The sequence below is a fragment of the Rhyacophila brunnea genome, unplaced genomic scaffold, assembly GCF_057557595.1.
Source record: "Rhyacophila brunnea isolate RB1 unplaced genomic scaffold, BYU_Rbru_1.0 scaffold_4, whole genome shotgun sequence".
Taxonomy (NCBI): domain Eukaryota; kingdom Metazoa; phylum Arthropoda; class Insecta; order Trichoptera; family Rhyacophilidae; genus Rhyacophila; species Rhyacophila brunnea.
The window spans coordinates 55,552,813-55,574,078 of record NW_028233068.1 but is presented as its reverse complement, the minus strand read 5'-3'; the positions used below and the strand labels follow the sequence as shown (position 1 = coordinate 55,574,078).

The 21,266-nt window shown below is 29.0% G+C and overlaps 1 protein-coding gene across 1 annotated transcript in view; it reads left to right on the top strand.

Annotated features, from left to right (window-relative positions):
- The window catches only part of dati (zinc finger protein datilografo), a 129,425-nt gene that overhangs the window by 55,641 nt on the left and 52,518 nt on the right, over positions 1–21,266 (top strand). Inside the window, exon 4 of the mRNA XM_085953613.1 lies at positions 15,875–16,109. Coding sequence (XP_085809739.1) covers positions 15,875–16,109 — 235 coding nt within the window. The remainder of the gene's footprint in view (positions 1–15,874; positions 16,110–21,266) is intronic.

Below are 21,266 nucleotides of genomic sequence, written 5' to 3'. Positions count from 1 at the left end.
TATTCAATGTGATTTTTTTTAATGTATTGATGCTTACATTCTCATTTGCCCTCACGATGGCCGCGTGGCTTAAGCGTTGGACTATAGCGTCGTGGATCCCAAGTTCAAATCCTGGGTCTGGCAAGTACATAAATATTGTTTTTCAATTTATGAGTGTTTCAGAGTATGGACTTGTTTATATAGAATAGGTTGAGCATGTGGCTATCATCCATTTCTTATTAAACAAATCTGTTAATACAACCTTAACTCTGTGGATGCCCATTATGATCCTATCAGGATCCCATTCATTATCATTATCAGGTCCTATCAGGACATCCATTTCCCATAAAAACAAAAATCTGTAAATACAAACCTCCACTCTGTGGAGGCCCATATGATCATATTAGGATCGGACATGGTCGAAAGAAAAAGAAAGAAGATTCTTACAAAATGTAAATTTTAATATAGAAGAACAAAACGTTAATAGTGCTTTTACACATACCTACACCTGGAAAACAAAGTCTTACAAACATTAAAAACTGATACATGTATAATATGATGTTGTTTCAATTAAGTTATGTGATATTTAGGTACCTACCAATATTGAAGATATTAATGGTCAGCGCTTCCTGTTTCACTTTTATGTGTATTCCGTTAATAATAATTCGTTTGAGATAGAGAGAACCTTTTCTTGGCATTTTATTCAAACACTGTGAGTTTTATTACCCCGGAAAGGTTAATTGTTATAATTTATCACTGCGTTTTCCTAATAAACATTTTCTTCGAGCAGAAAAAGGAAGAACGTTATACATGTTATATATTATTTGAAAATAAAACATAACATCTTCGGGTTTTTCCGTCAAATGTTGCAATTCACATCAATGTTTTTTTTTAAAGTGCTTTATAAAACAATATATGAATATTATGTAGGTTTATAATAGAAAAGGATCAACGCCAAATAATATAATGTAATACTTTAGGTATAATAATCTTATAGGTACTTAAATAAAATATATTCCTGCGTTATATATTGCTACGCATGTAAAGCGTTGGATCTAATTAGACACATACTTGTGTATTAGGTATTATTATTATTATTATAATCATCATCATATTACAATCTAATGTAAGTTTTGGTTACTTTCAGGGAAATATACACTCCCATCTGTTTTCTATAGGCCTTTTCTTCTTTATTATTCTCAGCAATGCTGTGTCTATTTTTCCATAATATACACCATTTTTAGCTTAGGTATCTTGAGTAATGCATATTACTCGTATTTGTATATTTAAAAAATGTGTAGTGAGCACAATGACATTATTAATGGACAACGCACTCAATACAGTAGCTAGCAATTAAATTCACGCACAGTGACATTCGCACATGTATAGGTAGACGTCACGCAATTTCCATTATGCGATATCACGCATCGGGAATTTATACCAATATCACCTTTATTGTAATGGCGTTAGAATAGTGTTTCTAGTGTCAATGTTCATTTGAGCGAATCCGTTCGAACCGAACCGTTCGGCAGACCCGACTAAAAGCATCGGGAATTTATAGCAATATCACCTTTATTGTAATGGTGTTAGAACAGATTATGCCATTAGGCAGACCCGACAAAAAAGGAGTGTCATTTTTATTCCCAGATGATTCGTCCATATTAATGTCATTGAGTGAGCATAATGAATTTTTACAAAATAAAAAGTCCAGTTTTATTTGCTAAACGTTAGAATAGTATTAATTGTTAAATGGATTTTAAAAAAATGTCTCAAAAATGGATTGTTTATTGTATTCATTGTTGATAACTACTGTGACTGATATTATTTTTATGGGTTCATTTAACATTTTTTCTATACACAAATGATCGTTATCAAATTATGTACCTACTTACCTAGCTAGAAGTAGTTAATTACAATAGTATATTTTGTTATGTTGTCTTTATAATCATTACAGTGACTTAGATATCTATGTAAAAAATACAGTTCATAAATTTAACGAAAGGTAGACACTACCAAAATATGAAAATTGTTTATGTACACATGAACCTTTATTTTTTCTTTATGATTATTGATAATGCATCTCTCTGTATCATGTCGCTGCTTTATGAATAGCACCTGTAGCGCATTTCAATTAATCAAAATATTCACCACCTGGGAAAAAAGGCCCGACACCGGTGATTAAAATTTGCATTTTTAATAAAAACAAATTACTTTACACTGTTTAACGAGAAGATAATAAATAAAAACGTAATTATTAACTTAATTGAGTGGTACACCTACATTAATTACCATTGTTGATAATTTAATGAATGCCTTTTTTAAACACATGATGTTTGTTTATGTGGGAAATAGCACGCGATGTAAACGCACCATTAATATTATAATGATAATATATTATAAGGGAACAAATAATAAAATAGTTTCTATTTTTATAGAAATATGAGTAAATGTTTCATTATTAGATTCCTATAGCAAACCGATGTATGTATTTATTTAAATAAACATCCGTCATCAGCATATTCGACTCCATAATCCTGGGTTGGTTCCGGTCTTTTCTAGTGGGTAGTAAATCACCACCTAAATCGAATCATGAGTAGCGAATCACCTATAATTGGCGCCAACATCATCAATCCATGAAAGTTTCGAATATACAATCTTGCTCGTTCATCTAAATATCTTCGCCTTCCAAGCGCTGGGATGTGGTTCTTGGCCTCGTCCAGTTATGCTTCCATCTAGGTTTGCCTGAAGCCGCTTACTTCCAGTTTAGGATGCCCTAAGACGTTAAACTCAGCTCTAAACTATCCCTCCATCTCGTACAATGTTGACCGGGTCTTCGTTTGCCGTCCGGATTCTCTAATGTCAGTTTTTTTGTCATGCATGACTCGTAAATTTTGTATACATGGCTCAGTCGTTTAAGGCGGCCCAATTTTTATTGATAACAGTTATTGTTATTACAAACTTCAATTCGTGATTCTTTTACTAATAAGATAGTTAGGTACGTCAAATTATCGATACATATGTATTTTCTAAAGATACCTATGTAAAAAATAATAAACGTAAAATGTATTGTAACTAACTTGTAACTGTTTGTTTGTCCGTGATAATCGAAATATTTCCAACGATTCTATTATGATAAAGTTTTTTAAATTTTCTGTTTAAAAAACAATGACTCTTAATGACGTATAAAATTCTATTTAACCCTTGTAAAAAACGTACGATGTAACACAGAGATTAATAATTCAGTGTAAAAATTAAAAAAGCTCTCCCCCTAAAATGCGCTGTCGAGGATAATTGAAAAAAAAACCTGCAAAAAAACATCATGAAGTGAAAGATATTTTCAGGCTAAAATTGCAAAGCTCATGAAAAATTATGAGTTGTTTATAAATATGTATGAGGCATATTTAGGATGATCCCAGCGGGAGTATGGGGTTAAATGGGACATGGTGAAATAATTGTATTTTTATGACATTCTTATTTCGACGTGTCGCTTATACATTATTATGTTGATATAAATAAATGTAATATAAAAAAAAACGAATTAAATGAAATGAATTGTTTAAATATATAGGTAGGTACGTGAAACGTTTCATGATGTTATATAAGTACTATTTAGTAAAAGAAATGCATTATTCATTATAATTCTATTTATGATATAATATAAGTAATCTTACTTACACCCAACAGTATACCTACATACTACATCCCATTATCTCTTGAGAATGAATTTTCCGAGTTCTAAACGTTGAGGGAAGAAGTCGGAAGAACGTGCAGTGACAATCCAATAATCTATTACAATAACATACGATGTTAAGGTCTCACACATTATGTCAATTGCTAATCGGAGCATACGTGCATTCACCAACAATAGATTTTTTACGATGTATGGTTGGTTACCATTCGCTCAACCCACTGGGTTGTTGCACTGATTCAAAGGCACATATTAAAGAAATATTATAATTTTGACCAACCGTAGAATCAAACCCACGACCACTATACCTACTCGGTTACTTTGTGTGCTTACTCAATAAGAGTAGGTATAGGCTATATCGAATACATGAGAACATATTTCCATTTTTAAGAGAGATAAAAATACTTACCTATTTATAAATTTAATTATGATAAAAACTGAGAAAAATTTGATTTGAATTCGACTGTGGAAAGGAAAAGGGGCGTAAGCCTCAGTTTTTGCAAAGTGGGTTTTATTTGTTATTAGCAAAGTATTCAACTCAATACATGGTATGCCCAAAGGATTTAAGCTGCAAATGACGAATTATTATGAAAATTTAGCTTTTAGTTTTTAGAAATGAAGGGCGTGTGAATTTTACGTCCAGGAAAAGGGGCTCAAACCACGTCAATGACATTATAAGTCGTTTAAGCAATCTTTTGTGGTAAGGAAAAGGGCGGTAAGAAACTTAATCCGTAAATGTATGAGGATAATGGCAGTTTTACTAAACGCTGACGGCCGTCTGTCTCAGGTTTGAACCATAATGAAGATTAAGCCACCTAATAGTTTCGCTCGCTCGTTTGACAGTCCAACACGTTTTTCGACACTCTCTCCATTAAAATTCATTTAAAGTATACTAATCCAGTGAAAATGGCAATAGAAAGAAGTTAAAATATTCTTAAAATGTGTGGTGTTAACATGAATGGAATAAACAACACAAAGAAAAATGGTAAGACCTTAAAATTACGCCTTGAAATTGTTATACCGCACAAGTGAAGCGTCATCGTTAATTCTCTGTAAATTGTTATAAAACATTATGTTACAACTTATATTGTGTCTTAATCATTGGTTAATGATCTCTTGTTCATATTAGATGATAAAATTAATAAAATATTTGCTATATTTACTTCAAACACCGCCGTGCGGTTTATAGGTTATGTGACATGTCAAACACAATTCTAAACTGAACTTGGTCCTATGTACGCTTATATTTACTATTAAAATCATTGTAATGGACAAAAATTATAATTATGCACCGTATTATTTATAGTAATAACATAAATCTTGAGTAAAATGCGTTTTGTTTTAATTTGTTGTCAGGAGCCACTGATCAAAGTGACAAGTGATTATCAAGAACCAAATACATCCGCAAATATTGGTTATTTGTTATAATTATTGTAAATAACTAAGATTAGCTTGAATCAATATACTATGTCTATCTATATATAATAAAATATTTGCTATATTTACTATTATCATTATTACTATTATGTAATGATTATGTGTCATTTATGGTTTAATAAAATACTTTTTTTCTGAAAATAATAAATTATGATTGTTCTAATTTTAAACTTAATATAATTAAACCATAGGAAATGAAAAAATATTAAATAAACACCTAGTGAAACACTATAAAGAAATACATTCCCAAGAATTTAATTAAAAATAAGTGTGAAAAAAGGCTATTTGCTGCGTAATTCCACTGTATTTTATGAATACGACATTTGAAATTGGTAAGGAAAAAGGATGTTACCATCATTTTTATCGGTTTTTCTCTAATAACTTACGTAATTAATGTCAGATTGGGAAAATAATACACCAAATTATTAATCATTATGCACTTTAAGTCTGTGTATATTTTTTATTTTGATTTTGACAGAAAATCATTGAAAAAACGTTTTTTGCTCCTCCTGTAAAATTTGCTTTGTGTGGATTACGCCCTTTTTCCTTTTTACAGTCGAATTAAATTTGTAGATGAAAGCTCAGTTGCCATTATCCACATTTTTATTTCCTATTACCAAACTGTCTATAGTTTTATTTAAATATCATTGAAATTAAATAAAAATAAAAAAATACAAAATTACGTTTCTCCAGTTTCCTCATTTGACTGTTTGATGTCGTTGGAAAAAAAATCAGCCTACAACACAAAATATTTCACAGCCTTGTAAAGATACGTTCATTCATCTCTATTACAGAATTTAAAAAAAAGATGTTTTGTATATTTTTTATTCTCATTTCATTTTAACCGATGTGAAAAAAATCAAATCAACTCGCATCCTTTATGAACGGGTGTAGGTTTTGTTATAGTTGAAATCGTGGTATGTGATCGATATATTTTCAAGTTGTTTTTGCAGTTGAACTTGCTTATCATTGTACATTTATTATTTTTACCATAGATATCTGTTTTGAATGGAATAATTTAATATAATACCATCTGTCTAACTAAAGTGACGAAAACATTAATTCTGGCTAGTTTTTCGAGAAATCTGTTAAACATAGTGTATTTTTGAAAAAATGTTTTATATAAAATACTTACATTGCTCTATTTTTTTCGTTATTTAAAATATTAATATTTTGATACCAATATATTTAGGGTTTCATAGTAATATATCGCAATATGTTTTCATATTATTTTATCACGTCGTACTGGTTCAACTAGGTGAGTACCTATTATACTCGATCATAGTGTAAATTGAATACCTGCGTATCGAATAATCCTAAACACCATTAGTATACATACCTATATATTATAGCGAATTGAAGATGAAAAAATTAAATTCAATTCAACTAGATAACTACAAAATTAATATTTATCTGGAAGAATAAAATTATATATTATTGTAAATCAAACCTCAAATAAAACTTAAAAATACATAATATTATTTAGTCGTCGTGCAACTATATTGCAGCATACTGCAGAAGGGTTTTTTCTGCTAGGGTCTTTCCAACACGTTTTTATGCTCGTTAATTTTTCGCGGCAGCCCATGGCAGCTCTATTACATACTTATTTTTTTCTCTCTGGTTTTTTCTCTGCGGTTTTTTAATAGGCGGCCTTATCTCGACAAACGAATAAAAATCTTTCCACATAATTATTGCGTGTTTATTAGTTTTATTAATATGTGGGGGGAAAATTGCAATACTTAATTCGATTGTTAATTATCTTTCTTATATAATAATAAATTACAGAAGTGAAAGGTATATAGTAGGTATGTCACTCTCTTCATCGTCTATACTATTAAGTAATCATTAAACCACCTGTTCAAATACACCTATTGAGATCCGAAAAAGTAACAATCAATAAAATCGGTGTTTATAGTTAATATGTATCGACTTTTACGAATCCTTTTACCTTAATAGTACCTACATAATATGGAGAATACTTCGTTTCAATATTAAGTGATTTTCATTATACCAAATATTCAGTAAAAAAATATATTTTTACTTTATTTACAAGAACAATTTTAGCAACATCGCGAGAAGTAGGCCATATTTTATTCCAAAAATTCTCTCCATACGATGTCACTAGGACTAGTTAGGCTTTTTTTTAATTTAGGCTTCAGATACACTTATTGTGATCACTAAACTTTGTGTTTATATAAGCCATTGTAATATTGCATAGAATTTTTTTTTCTATATGTTTTCCATTCCTATTCCAATATTAGCATTTCCCAGTGTTAAGATCATTTTTTTCCACCATGTCCGATCCTAATAAGATCATATGGATCTCCACAGAGTGGATGTTTGTATTAACAGATTTTGTTTTTACGAGACACGGATGTAAGCCACTTGCTCAATTTAGTAGGTCCATAAACTGAAAAACAATATGTGTACTTGCCAGACCTAGGATTCAAACCTGAGAACCACGACGCTATAGACCGACGCACCGCGCGGTCATCGTGAGTGTGTCTCTCCTTTTAAATGTCATCGTTATATTTCTCCAGCAATTCCTGTATTCCGCCATCAGTACCCGAAGTTATTGAGACTATCGAGTATTCCATAGCATTTTTAGTACTTTGGGCCATCGAGTAAACGATATTCTTCTGTCACGTCGACTCTTCACGTTTCCGCTGATGATGGGCCTCTATAAAGTATCGTTTTCCTTTTTGGATATGTGACTAAATATTAAGTATATAATTTTATTTAAGCTCGCTGAGAGTTGATTTTTATCTTTTATTTCATCCAAGCCGGAGATATTTATACCAATGATAAATATTATATCAAAATAACGCAATTATATTTTACATGTTTCATAAAGAAACATATTAATATCATAATCGATCATAAAACCCAATTACCGGATAAATGAGGTGTACTTATTGCATCTAACCCTTACACGAAGGGTCCCGGCTCACCCCTCGCTGTTTTTTTTTTATTTTGCTTTTTTACGCGTGCCCGACCCCATACCGTTTATAGCTTTATTTTGATGGCTCGAATAATTTTTAGACGTGTTTTTTTTGCTTTTTATGACTTCCGGCAATTTGTTTGTTTTGCATTAACCTTTCACGCTTCTCATAATAGCTTTTAAATAAAAAATTAAAACGTAGGAAAGTGGAGCAATAGGAAAATGCTTAAAAGAAATTAAGACTATAAAAGTTTCATTTATATTTCTATGTACTTATGTCTTTTCTTTAAAATAAATAATTGTTATTTATATTATTTTTAATTGCATACCTACTTATTCATTACTTACTTACCTACTATATAATATGCCCCAGTGATTATGATTATTTTACTTGTAGGTACGTAGCCACCTATGCATTATATTTATTACTTAGTAATGATTATTTATTATAACAATATGTGTGGTTTTTAACTATATATTATGACATTTCAGTACAAAAAAATGAGTAGGTATATCCCTCACTAATTCAACTTCCAAAAAGCTCTTTTAATCATTTTATACCCGACAGGTAACGTTATTCGCATATAAGGGCCGAAAGGAACATTTTCGTAGATACTGAAACGAAGTCACCTTATTATTATAAATAAATGCATTGGCAAAGGAAAACAAATAAAGAGCGTTTTGGCCTCCGTCTAATATTGTATCCTTACCTCTCACGTCCACAAATTGTATAGATCAGATGGACGATTGGTTTGAATAAGTATACGTAATATAAGAGACGTAGTTTCTTTTGCGATTCGTCCACTTGAGATGATAGTATACACGAGAAGTCATGATGCTAAACCAGAGAGTGGTCGTGTATCACACTCTTCATCTTCCTAATTTGTTATTTGAAAGGTACTAGTACGTATCTTTGTCGTATATAACATTATAACATAATCAGCAATATGATGTTTATAATAAAATTCATTTAAATACTATTTATCTTTAATATGATTTAAATAAATTATTTTTATGACATTAAAATTGAGATAGACGACTTCGGCATAGTTATCTGATGTTACTATTACGACTGTAAATATGAAATTTGTTCGGAGTCAATATTCTAATGTTTGTAGCTTAAAAATGTTAAACCGCTACTTTACGGTAGCATCTAATGAATAATTTAGTAAAAACCTTTTATTTTGAACAGTGATTTGTTATCTACGCATTTGCAAACACAGGCTTTCGGTTCGTGATGTCATATATTTAAATTTACAAATATAAATTTAGCTGTAATTTATTCAAAGAGTATTTTTTAGTAATAATTTAAGGTAACCCTTTCTTCGCTCACAACATCGATTATGGGCCATAAAAAATTAACAAACTCACAGTTTCGGAATGATAAATTATACATCGAAGAGGTAGCTTTTGCAGGCGGCTCATAGTTAATATAGAATGAAAATAAACAACCCTTATATAACGACGCCCATTCAAAACAACCCCTTAGTATATCGGATTGTTTTATTTCTATTTGAATATATCTCACATATTTTTTTAGTCTGTTATTAATATTTATGGACAAAAATCATTGCCACAACCTTTCATAGTTTCAATTTCCGACCTTGATTACAATATTACGTCACAGTCAGGCATTAGATCAAGGATGGCGAACCTATGGCGCGCGAATGTTTCATTTTAAAGATGAAAGAAATTACTACTATATATTATATATTTAAAAAATAATTACAAGATAAAAACAACTTTTAATATACAACGTTTTTAAATTTTCTGTTGAATTATTATGCTTAATATGCTCAAACCTGTACTTGATATGAAGTAAATAAAAAACAAACAAACAAATATAGAACACTGAAATGTCATTTTGATTTCCATAGTAACGCACGTATATATTAATAATTTAGTTGCTAGGACCACCCACTTAGCAACCAATAATAATGGATTAGATTACGGATTTCATCCGAAATAACTTTTCATACTAAACAGAATTAACTTAAAAAGAATTAAATTCTAGTTAAAGATGGCTAAAAGTATTAAAAGAATGCATTGGCACCGTGTTCTGATATATTCTAAAAGTTTAAAACTAGCTAGTCGGAAATTTAATTAAAAATCGATTGCAAGATTTGTACTGGATAAACAACTACCGGACAAATAAGAATACGAGCTAATAAAAACGTTGTAATAATGACGACATATGCATGTGTATTTTCTTCGGTTTTTCATATTATATTTACCAATCGATGCGCAAACGAAAACGACGAAATTCATGCATAAATGCTAAAAATCGCATTGTATAAAAAATAGCAGACAAATCCTGTTCAAGAATAATCATAACGTTTAATGTAAATTTTAAATATATAATTGAATAAGTTGGTTCCTAGGATCGGGCAATTAAAAATAAAAATATTCAATCAACAAACCTTATGAAATTATTAATTATCGACAGTCATTCAAATGTAATAACTGCTTGTTATTTTGCCTCAAACATAATCTCTAAAAATGGAAAACCGTTCAGTGGTGGAGAATATAATATGAAAGAATAGTGGTTTAAATGCTTCCACGATATCATTGAGAATTTTGAAAACAAGGAAAATGTATTCAAATAATAAAAAGTATGCATTCGCTAATAAATACGATGATAGATAGAATATCAAGAACTTAATTGTAATGTTTAATCTTTTCTAATGGAATTCTTAAATACTATTTTTTTAGAAAACTTTCAAAAACCTTTTTTTTCGCCAAAATATGATTTGGAAAATTTTGGCACGCGTACGTAAAAAAGTTCGCCAACCCTGCATTAGATAGTTCTTGATGCAGTAGGTACCTACTAATTCATTAATTTGATATTCCATCCTCACTATCTATTCTTTTATCATCTTTTGTTTTTTTGTCTATTAATATTATTATGGTTTATCAAGTAATTTATATATCAATACTTAAAACGATGTTGATCAATAATTAATTGTAGTACTAAGTACTGTGTTTTATTTATAAAGATATGTGCATAATCCATTATGTCAAATTCATCAAAATTGTCCACTAATACGATAATAAGGGTTAAGTCACACGGCTCTCATTTGCCAGAGATAAACTCAGGCATAGCAATCTAAAGTTCATGGATATTTTCTATTTTTTATTTTAATGAGAGCGGTCACGCGACGCATCGTTTTTTGTTTTTAAACCCCCACCCCCATGCGCGCCGCTAGCGAGGTCACGCATAATTATCTCAGCTATACGCTAATGGATTCATAGGATTTTCTTTCAATCTATTCGAATTATGGCATTGAGAGTCAAAATTTAAAAAATACCTATAACTAAAATTAAATGAAAAGGTCATAATGATATACACTATCTGCTTCTTTTTTACACAATATAATATTGTAAAAAGATGCGTTACTAACAACGTGAACAAAATTCAATTTAATATATAAATATCAGTGTATTTTATTTATCAAATTTAAGTTTAATTTTACAGTGATACAGTACAAAAGTTGGAAGAATTCTTTTTTAGCTACATATTTTTTTCGGCTTATAAGAACTCTGCCATTCTTGGTGGTATCGTGCTGTGTGCCCCTGATATCTTTCTTTTGAATTGTGAACACCATTTTTTAACTCTCCCGAGGTTTAGAGCGAACCTACTATTGGTAATATTAATTGGGAGAGAATTGAATGTGTTCAGTCAAATCACTGAAATCGAGTGAAACTCTAAATAAATAATATTAATTTCACCATTCCTACAATTGGTACATTTATCTTTGATATTACTAAGTATTTCGATCATGACTATCTTCCAATAAAGTTTCTTAATGTTTTTTTTTAATCTTAAAAATGTATTATATTTTCAAAACTATGGCTTCCAACTCAGATATTCTGTCACTTGTCCATTGCTTCCGATGTTCTCTATAATATTCTACAAACCTCTACTCTGTGGAGGCCCATATGATCCTATTATGATCGGACATGGTCGGAATATTATTTTTTTTACAGTATTTTACTCATCGGCATATTTTAGCTTTTTTTATTGTTATTTATTTGTAGGCAGATGTATATTACCAACAATAATTAAACAATCATATTAAATCATGTCTCCACTATCAAAACTTGTTCTTGACAAAAAACGTAAGAAACTAAACTAAAATTGAAAATTTAATATTTGATACATATAGAGAAAAATTAAATAAATTTTCTACAAAATCAGGTACATAAATGTTAAATTTAGAAGTATGTAATAGTATGACTGAATAAGAAAATTATTTCCATTAATGTATTTTTTTAAATTTAAGAGTGAATATAGGTACCTATTTCCACAAATTTTAAGAATGTAAGATTATTTTGATTGAAAATAGATCATTTTTTATATACAAATTTCCAAAAAAAAATTAACCAAATGAAAAGTATTAATAATTAATGATAAATATTTTTTACATAGATTCACTTGCGTTATGACAGTATGTGGGATAGAATCCTACTAAAAGTCTTCAGTATAGTGTATTAAAATTTTTAAAACTTGAGCGGGGGTAGAAAACGGGAGATTAGATAAGTGAGATGTCGTTATAAAACAAACTCACCCCACAGTACGTTGACATACTGCAAATTGACATGACATGCTCTGGTAGGTACTTTCTTACAAATAAAATTCTTTATATACCTACCGTAGGTGTATAATATATTAATCTTGATATAATTAATGGCTACCATCATAGGTGCGTATATATTATATAATATGACAGTTGTCACTAAGATATTTTCATTAAAAAAATAGTCGACATTGTAATTAGGTATATATTATCATAATATACGCATAGAGTTTTAATTATATTTTGACTTAGGTAATACCCAACCCTATATTCTATTACTTAGTATAATTATATATAATATTAAGTAGGTATGTATATAATATTAGTTAAGTAAGTATAGAGAATTTGGTAACCATGTTATTAGTTCATACCCAATTTAAGATCCATTTGGTAATTGATAAAGTAGAGAACCTTACCATCAATAATTTCACGAATATCGTTAGGTACCTAATCGATAATTTGCATATTTAATTTACGTGTCTTTTTTTCTTATAGATTTTCTAAAGTTAATAATTAAAAACTACTCATAAATTCGTAGAGTTGAATATTTTAAAAACAATTATAATAAAATCGTTTTTAAGTATGTAGATATATAAAATACATAATATTATAAAATTCTAACGTAGGTAGTATAGCACCTATAAATGATAAAAATTGATATTCTATTTTTCAATTTAACCTTTACACGAGAACACGACTGCATTAAACTTTTAATGTTAATCTATCAAAAAATAAACTTCTCGAATCAAATTATCTCAGAAATTTCTTTCGTGACGTTCGACACTTAGAACATGAAAAGTGAAAACTCGCCGAATAAAGAAATTATCGACTCTCGAAAGGTTCTTAGCAATCCAACGGCCAATAACTAAAATATTTTACGAGAATAACATTCATATCCTTAAAAAGAAGCACGACTAACTTAACCTAACAATCTGATATTATTGACCTCATTTTATTTATTCGTTAGTTAATAAATTTATTTTTACTTTCCTTTTAATAATAACTTCATTTGACATGCACTTATATTGTGTAATAATATGCATATGTCTTTTTCTTTTAACATGCCAGCATTTTTTCATCCACTTTACATATTATTTCAATTTTTACTCAAGTACCTAACATTGAAACGTATTGCAATTTACGGTGATTAATTCGGATTGAATTCAAATAAAATAACCACATATTATTCCCTATTAAGTCGATACTGATATGGTGGTCAATGAAATAATTATCACTAATGAAAATTATGCAGATTTGGTGGGCTAATCATTGTTTTAGATAAAAAAATATTTCGTGATTGTCATTCTAATTATTTTATAAATATAACATTTTTGTTTATTGGTTCACTGAGCGATTTTTTTATTGATTAAGAATATTGCTTATTCAAATCTTTTAGTGGTATTTTTTTTTTTACTCGTCTGCGTTTATTTTTTTGAGCGATAAAAATATCACCAACATTGACTACATTTACTCCAATAATTTAATTTTGTACTTTTTATTTCTACGTCACAATCATTGTAGAAAATTTTTGTTACCAACAATAGGAAAAATAATGATATGATGAATAGTATAATAATATGATATATTTTTTTACTTGTTATATATAATTATACTTATCTTCAAGGTTTTGCAAAAAATATAAATAAAACTTTTCTGAGAATAATATGTTGGGCTAATTACTTATTTTTAAATTTCTTCTCGTAAATTTTAAAAGTAAAAAAAAGCACGAAAGTACCGTGGCTTAGTTTTTAAATTGCCTGCGTGCCGTTGTGAGTTTTTCGTTTAAGAAACGCCTCGCTTTCGATTCGTTTGATTATATACAAGAAACTTTTTCCAATTTAGTTTGAAAAGAAAAACACATTTCAAAAATTAGTTTAAACTACGTCCTCCGTCTGTGTGATTTGTTTTTCTCTTGCTGAGTTGAGTAATCAATACTTCATGAAACACTCTTGTATGTTTATAAAAAAAGCTTTATCAAATCATGTATTTTATATCAATTAGGTACTGAATAATATAACTGCCAAAAAATTGATAATAGTTTGGAGCATGTCAAGAGAAAATCAATACTAATTAAGTAATAAACAGTAGAATTCATATTTTACTGGAATACATATAAAATTGCATTAAAATGTTAACGCATACATAAAATTAAACGGATAATTACTACCATGCTAACAGAAATGTGTGTATATTATAAATATAAGTCATTACTAGTGCAGTAAAAATTTCCAAGTAATATACAGTCGAACTTGGTTATTACGAAGAAGATGGGACCGACTGAATTTGCTCATTATAAGCATTATTCGTTATATCGTTATATAAAATTTTTCGCGCCACGTTCTATCTAAGCATAGAATATAAAAAATCTGAAAACCATCGTAAAAATCCCTGAAATAAGCATGGCCTTCATAAACTAAAAAATAAGTTGTTTATTTTTTTTACATGCGGTTTCAACCATATGTGTGGATACTTGTTCAATGTTGTCGGCGAAAACACCAATTAGGTACTTGGACACTCAACTAGTGTCATAACCGTAATCCGATCCCGGCGGCATCGGCAACTGCCCTGCCGGATTTTATTGCTTAGGGTCGAATATTTTGTTTTTAAACGATCGACACATTAACAGTTTTTCTCGGTATATCCGAGTAATAGCTCGTTATAAAAGTGAATAAATGTATAGAGAAAATCATAAACTAAAATAAATAAATGAATGTTTCCTCATTACATCCGAGATCTCGCTATTTCCGTGATCGTATTAACCAAGTTCGACTGTATACATATTCCTACTCATATTATAGATAATATTATCATATACGAATATGTTTTGGTTGTGAATTAAGAGTTTAAGTACATTTTCCAATTGTTTATTATGAATACAAACAATATACATAAATAGTTTAGGTTGACAAGACATGTAAAAAATTTCAATACACATATTATTATCCCTACCTCCTATTATTTTTCGCAGAATATACATAAAATTGTCAGAATATGACAGTTCTACAAAACGTATAAAATTTTTACAAACGATAATTTTTCGGTTAAATGTGTAAATAATAATAAAAAAGAGAATATTTGATAGTTCTACAAAATATATAAGCACGTTATACCCACACTTTATTATTTAAGAGATATGCATTGTGATTTTTAGTTTAAATTTTCTAATCAATTTGATAGTAAAGTAAAGTTGAAAAAAGTTATAATACTACGTTCTACAAAAATCCGATCCTAATGCGTGTACCTTTTGTCCAGATATTCATGCACAAGAACGCGATGCAGATGCACGCCCGAGAGCTTCAGCGAGGGCTGGCCGGCGGAGAAGTCAAGCCTCACCAGTGCCAGCAGTGCCTGAAGAGCTTCAGCTCCAACCACCAGTTGGTGCAGCATATCAGAGTCCACACGGGGGAGAAACCATACAAATGTTCATACTGCGACCGAAGATTCAAGCAACTCAGTCACGTCCAGCAACATACTAGATTACATACCGGTAAGTTATTTTTAATTGCTAAATACTAAATACTTAGGTAAATTGTTTTACATAGCTACTAATTAATATTCGTAATACTTCGTATTTTTTTTCGAAAATATTACGTAATTCGTAATATTTTCAAATAAACATAATCTCTTCACATGATTTATTGTACGTGTGAAGACAAAAGCTTTAATAACCAATATAGTATACCTACACATAATATAAGGTACTATTTAACAGTATCATTTACTTTTTTTTATCTCAGTATTAAAATCATATTACAGATTATATTTTTTTCAACATTATATATTTGAATTCATTATATTATACCGACTGTTTACATTATATTGTATTAAAAATACATTGATTTTATTCCTAAAACTAACTTTATTATTCTTTTTTAACTTTTCCTTCATTATTCAGGATTAGGACTAGGTATATTTGAATGATTCCCCTCGTCACCTCACTGACATCCAACATCCGCATGGATGAAGGTGTTGAGAGGTCTATGGTCCGATTTTCCTCATTCACGTTGACCTTTGATTTTCCCAATTTCCAGTGACAATAAGCCGCTATAAATTATTATAATCATATTTACTGGCTAATTGGCAAATTAAGAACTTTTTATATAAATATTTTAGAGACCCTTTGGTTTTCGTAAATATATGATAAAAAAAATAGTACGACGATACTATTCACTAAAATGATCCCACTTTTGAGCGTAGACAAACATTACAATACTCACTGAAATATTTTTAATTTTGTGAAATTGATTGACAATAATAATGATAATGTATATATACATTCCTATTTAAATATTAAAATTATATTTTATAAAGTACACGTGAATGCTTGTTCGACATTACTCTGACATTAATACAAAAATTTGTAATTCTACATATTATATTTAAATATCTAATAATTACAGTAATGATTTTAGGATATAAACGGGTTTTAGGTATTTTAAAAAGTAATTTTAATCTCCTTTCATTGGATAAACGCAGATTAAAATACCAGCGTAAGTAGCACAAATCTCTCACCCCCATTGGTCAAAACGCATTTTTATAACGCCTAAAGACTTTTTCCAATTTTCTTTTTTTTTCTGCGTGGGCGTGACGCTCACAGGCCAATGGAAAAGCGGACAGCGAGAAAAATTGTGAAAAAAACGTAAAACGTAAAAAAACGACGCCTGAAAATGCGCCGACGCTGTTCACTTAACTTTAACTCGACGTTCGAATAGGCCGCCACAATATCTCGTAGACGCCTAAAGCTCTATCTAATCTGCATACATAGTGGGAAATACTTCACAGTATATTTTTTTAATATTTTCTTACTTACGTTGGCTTAAGTAGGTAGACAATGATTTCAAGGTTACAAATATGCTTTTCATAATTGATGTGATTATTTTTTATTTTGTGATGTAAAACCCTTAATAACCTCTAAACTTTTATCCGTAATGAATAGCTTAAAATATATAAAAAAAATAGTTATACTTACTTTAAATTTTGTTTCAATAAATATATATTATCAGTAAAAATATAGGTTTTAAGAAGGTTTTATCCCCTATAAGACTTAACCAATATGAACTCTTGGCAATGAAATCATTTTAGCTTTATAAAGATAAAGCTGAACGACAGTATCAATTAATAGATGTGGAAAGGAAAAACGCTAATTGCAACATCAAACGGAATAGTAGAAAACTTTAATCTATTACAATAATAATATTATTTTATCAAGTAAAATTTCACCGAAACACACAAAGTTATAAGTATTTTTCTCATATTTTCAACAGTTTAATGTAGGTTTTGATAATTGCCAAGGAATTAAAATGTAATTTTTAAAAGTTGACTGGAGTAATAAGAGGTGACATATGGGATAATGAAAAATTCAGTGCTCGGTTGTATGAAACGAATGGGAAATTACACCAACCCTTTGTCGTGTAGGTAATTTTTCAACAATTATCTGGCAATTACAAACATTTAGAATAACCACTTTTCCTCGTTTAATAGTTTTTAATACTAATTACATCTTAATTACGCATATAATTCTATAGTTGATTTAAAAATAGTTAATTGTCTTCGTTTTTTTAATAACCTGGATATCTCAACTTATACAACTATTTTTAGAACAAAATGTATTGATTAAAATAAAACACAATATGCAGTACTTATTTAACATGATGTAATATTCGTCAGTGAACTTTAACTTATTATCCTATTAAAATGGTCGAAACCGGTTCTAACGATTATTAAAATATGTAGGTAAAGTACGGCATAGTGTGTTATATTTTAATTAATTATAACGTATTTATACCTGTTGTTAACAGTATTTATTGGTACTAGAGTAGGTACTTGAGTAACTCAATATTGCTCAATATGTTATTAATAAAAATCAACTTAGCATTTTATTATTATTATATTAAAACTATGATTGATATTAAAAATATTGGATACAATGTCACAATATTAAGGATTTATTCATAAGGCAGTATTTAGTCAAATATATTCTAATAAGCTATAATTACTGAAAATTAAAATTAAATGATAATACAATATTAAAAAGTAAATTAGTACTTATTTTTTGTAAACGGAATATTTTTCCTAAACCATTTTGTATATTCTTTAAATGAGAAAAACGGTGAGCAATTTAATTGAAATCTATATTTAATAACTCATATTCTTTTATGAAATCAATAAGTAATGAAAGGGTATATTTAAAAAGCCATTAGAAGGAAAATAGTAAATTACATTTCAAAACGTAAATATACATAGGTACATATGTAGTAAAAAATATTTAGGCGTGTAAAAATAAAACCAATATTTTAAAATAACTTATATGATTTTATAATAGTGTAATTTATTATAGTGAAAGCAAATTTGTGGTAGTTACTTAACGTTTGTCCTAATTTGAATTTTTTAAACTTAAAAATATCTTCTAGAAGTATTCAAAATTCATTTAACATTTTAATTTATAACAGGTATATTCAAAAGTAACTTTAGCTTTATATCGCAATGTAATAAACAATAATTCCAATAATAACAATCTTTAAAAACCCATACAAATTTATATAAAAAAATGAACTTTCAGTGGTCATATTTTTTTTGTCTATAAGATGTAATTTTTAAAATATACAATAATGATACATAATTACTTATTAAAAATAAGTATGAATATGGTTTAAAGCCGATGTATCCCCGGGGCATACACATGTGCCATTGACATGTGAATGCATCAACTCCCAAAGGCTGTATCAGTCAGGTAGGTTAATTAAACTCACTTGCACACATGGGGATGATTTCAGAATGCTATTGTATTAATATATGTTTTGTAAACAGATATATAATGATTTCTCTAACATAAGTAACAATACGACGAGGTTTTTTTTATTTTGGTTTGAGTTGCAATACAAAATCATTAACATTTATAGGTTTATTAGGTACTAATTATCGTTGAATTATCAATTTTTGATGAAATGACATAATATAAATTCGTGACCGTTATGTTCGAGTGATAACGCGTCCACTTAAATAGTCGAGGATCTCAGGTTCAAATATCGGGTACCTCAATTCAAAATGTCACTTTTAAGTTTATGTTTGGATCCAGAGCATATATATACATACTATATAGAGCAAGTGGTTAACATCCATTTCTCGTTAAAAAACTGTTATGAAGCTTCTTCGTTAGGTGGTTTATCCTCGCAACGGAAAGTATATATATAATATATGTCTGTATATACATAAATTGTAATAATCGATATCAAATAAAAAGTCGTGCATGGAAAAAACCGTTGACTCGTTCAATCAATGGGTTGTCATGAAATTTACATTTCATTATTATTTAATTTGTCGCTGAGCAATTCCTAAGTTGCCGTTGACACGAGTCGCCGATGATGGTCTGTTTATTCAGTCCGAGATAAGGTCATACATAATACGTGGCCTATATTTGCAACTGATAACACTGATAAAATAATGCAATTTTATGCAGTGATAAGACTTGGCACATCTGCTTGCGGTATTCATTGCGATATGCCATTACATTTTTATAACAAAGAAAGTATTCCTCGTTATATTATCATCATTCATTACCCATCGGTTTTGAATCCTTTATTTATATCAATAATGTTGATAGTACTTTTAAAACTAATTAAACTAAAACTCACATTGTAAACAAATAGTATTTTTAGCTTATTTCATGTAATCAGATGGTATAAATCGATAGATAGTATATAGATAGTATAAAATATCAAACAACATTTTTTTCCACACTTTATATAATTATTCACATGAACGGTTTCATCGAACATGTGTATGAAATTATCACTATCATATAATTCTATGAGAATGTACCGAAATGGTAATAATTTATTTCAGAGCCATGAAATTTAGTTATAAGAAACAAATACTAATTAAATTTTGTTCGATGAAACCGTCCATGTGAAAAAAATGTTGTTTGATATTTTATTTTGACTAACATTTTTAGAAAAAATAACAGTAACTTAAATCAGTAATCTTTCATTTATTTAGTTATACCATAGTTATGGTGGAAGTAATATTCTATTATGCGTATAATCCATCAACAGATTTTAAAACCTAAATTTGTTTATGTTATTACAATAAAAGAAGGTACAAACTTTATTACCTACTAAGTAAAGGACCAGGACAACATAATATAAACAATGCTACTTATATAAAAACAATTAACTATATTCGTCTTCAGTATATATCTTTCACGCATATTGCCTGAAAATGACGAAAGGCGAAACCCGCGTCGCAGAAATGTCTCAAATGGATTATTAAAAAAACTCAAATTAGATTTTGATCCCATATTACTTCCTTCCAACAAAATTACAACCTATTATACCAATATGATCACTCAGAAGAAAGAATGCGAAGCTTTTTCACTGTAGACAAAAAAGAAAAGTATTACGTAGATACCTACTTTAGTTGGGAGAAAAACTCCGATGGAAAACTTAAACACAATTATGTAGAAGAAAAAAGCTTTTCCTAACTTTCTTTTCTCTCTTCACCTCACACACTTTGTTCTCGTTGAGAAAACTCTCAGAAGAAAATAACAAATTGCCTGGAAGTATTTTCTTCTTTTGTGTTTTTCTTTTTTTGATATATTTTCGCTTGCATAGAATCTCGCTTCTTCTTTAATATAAGAGCCTTTTTT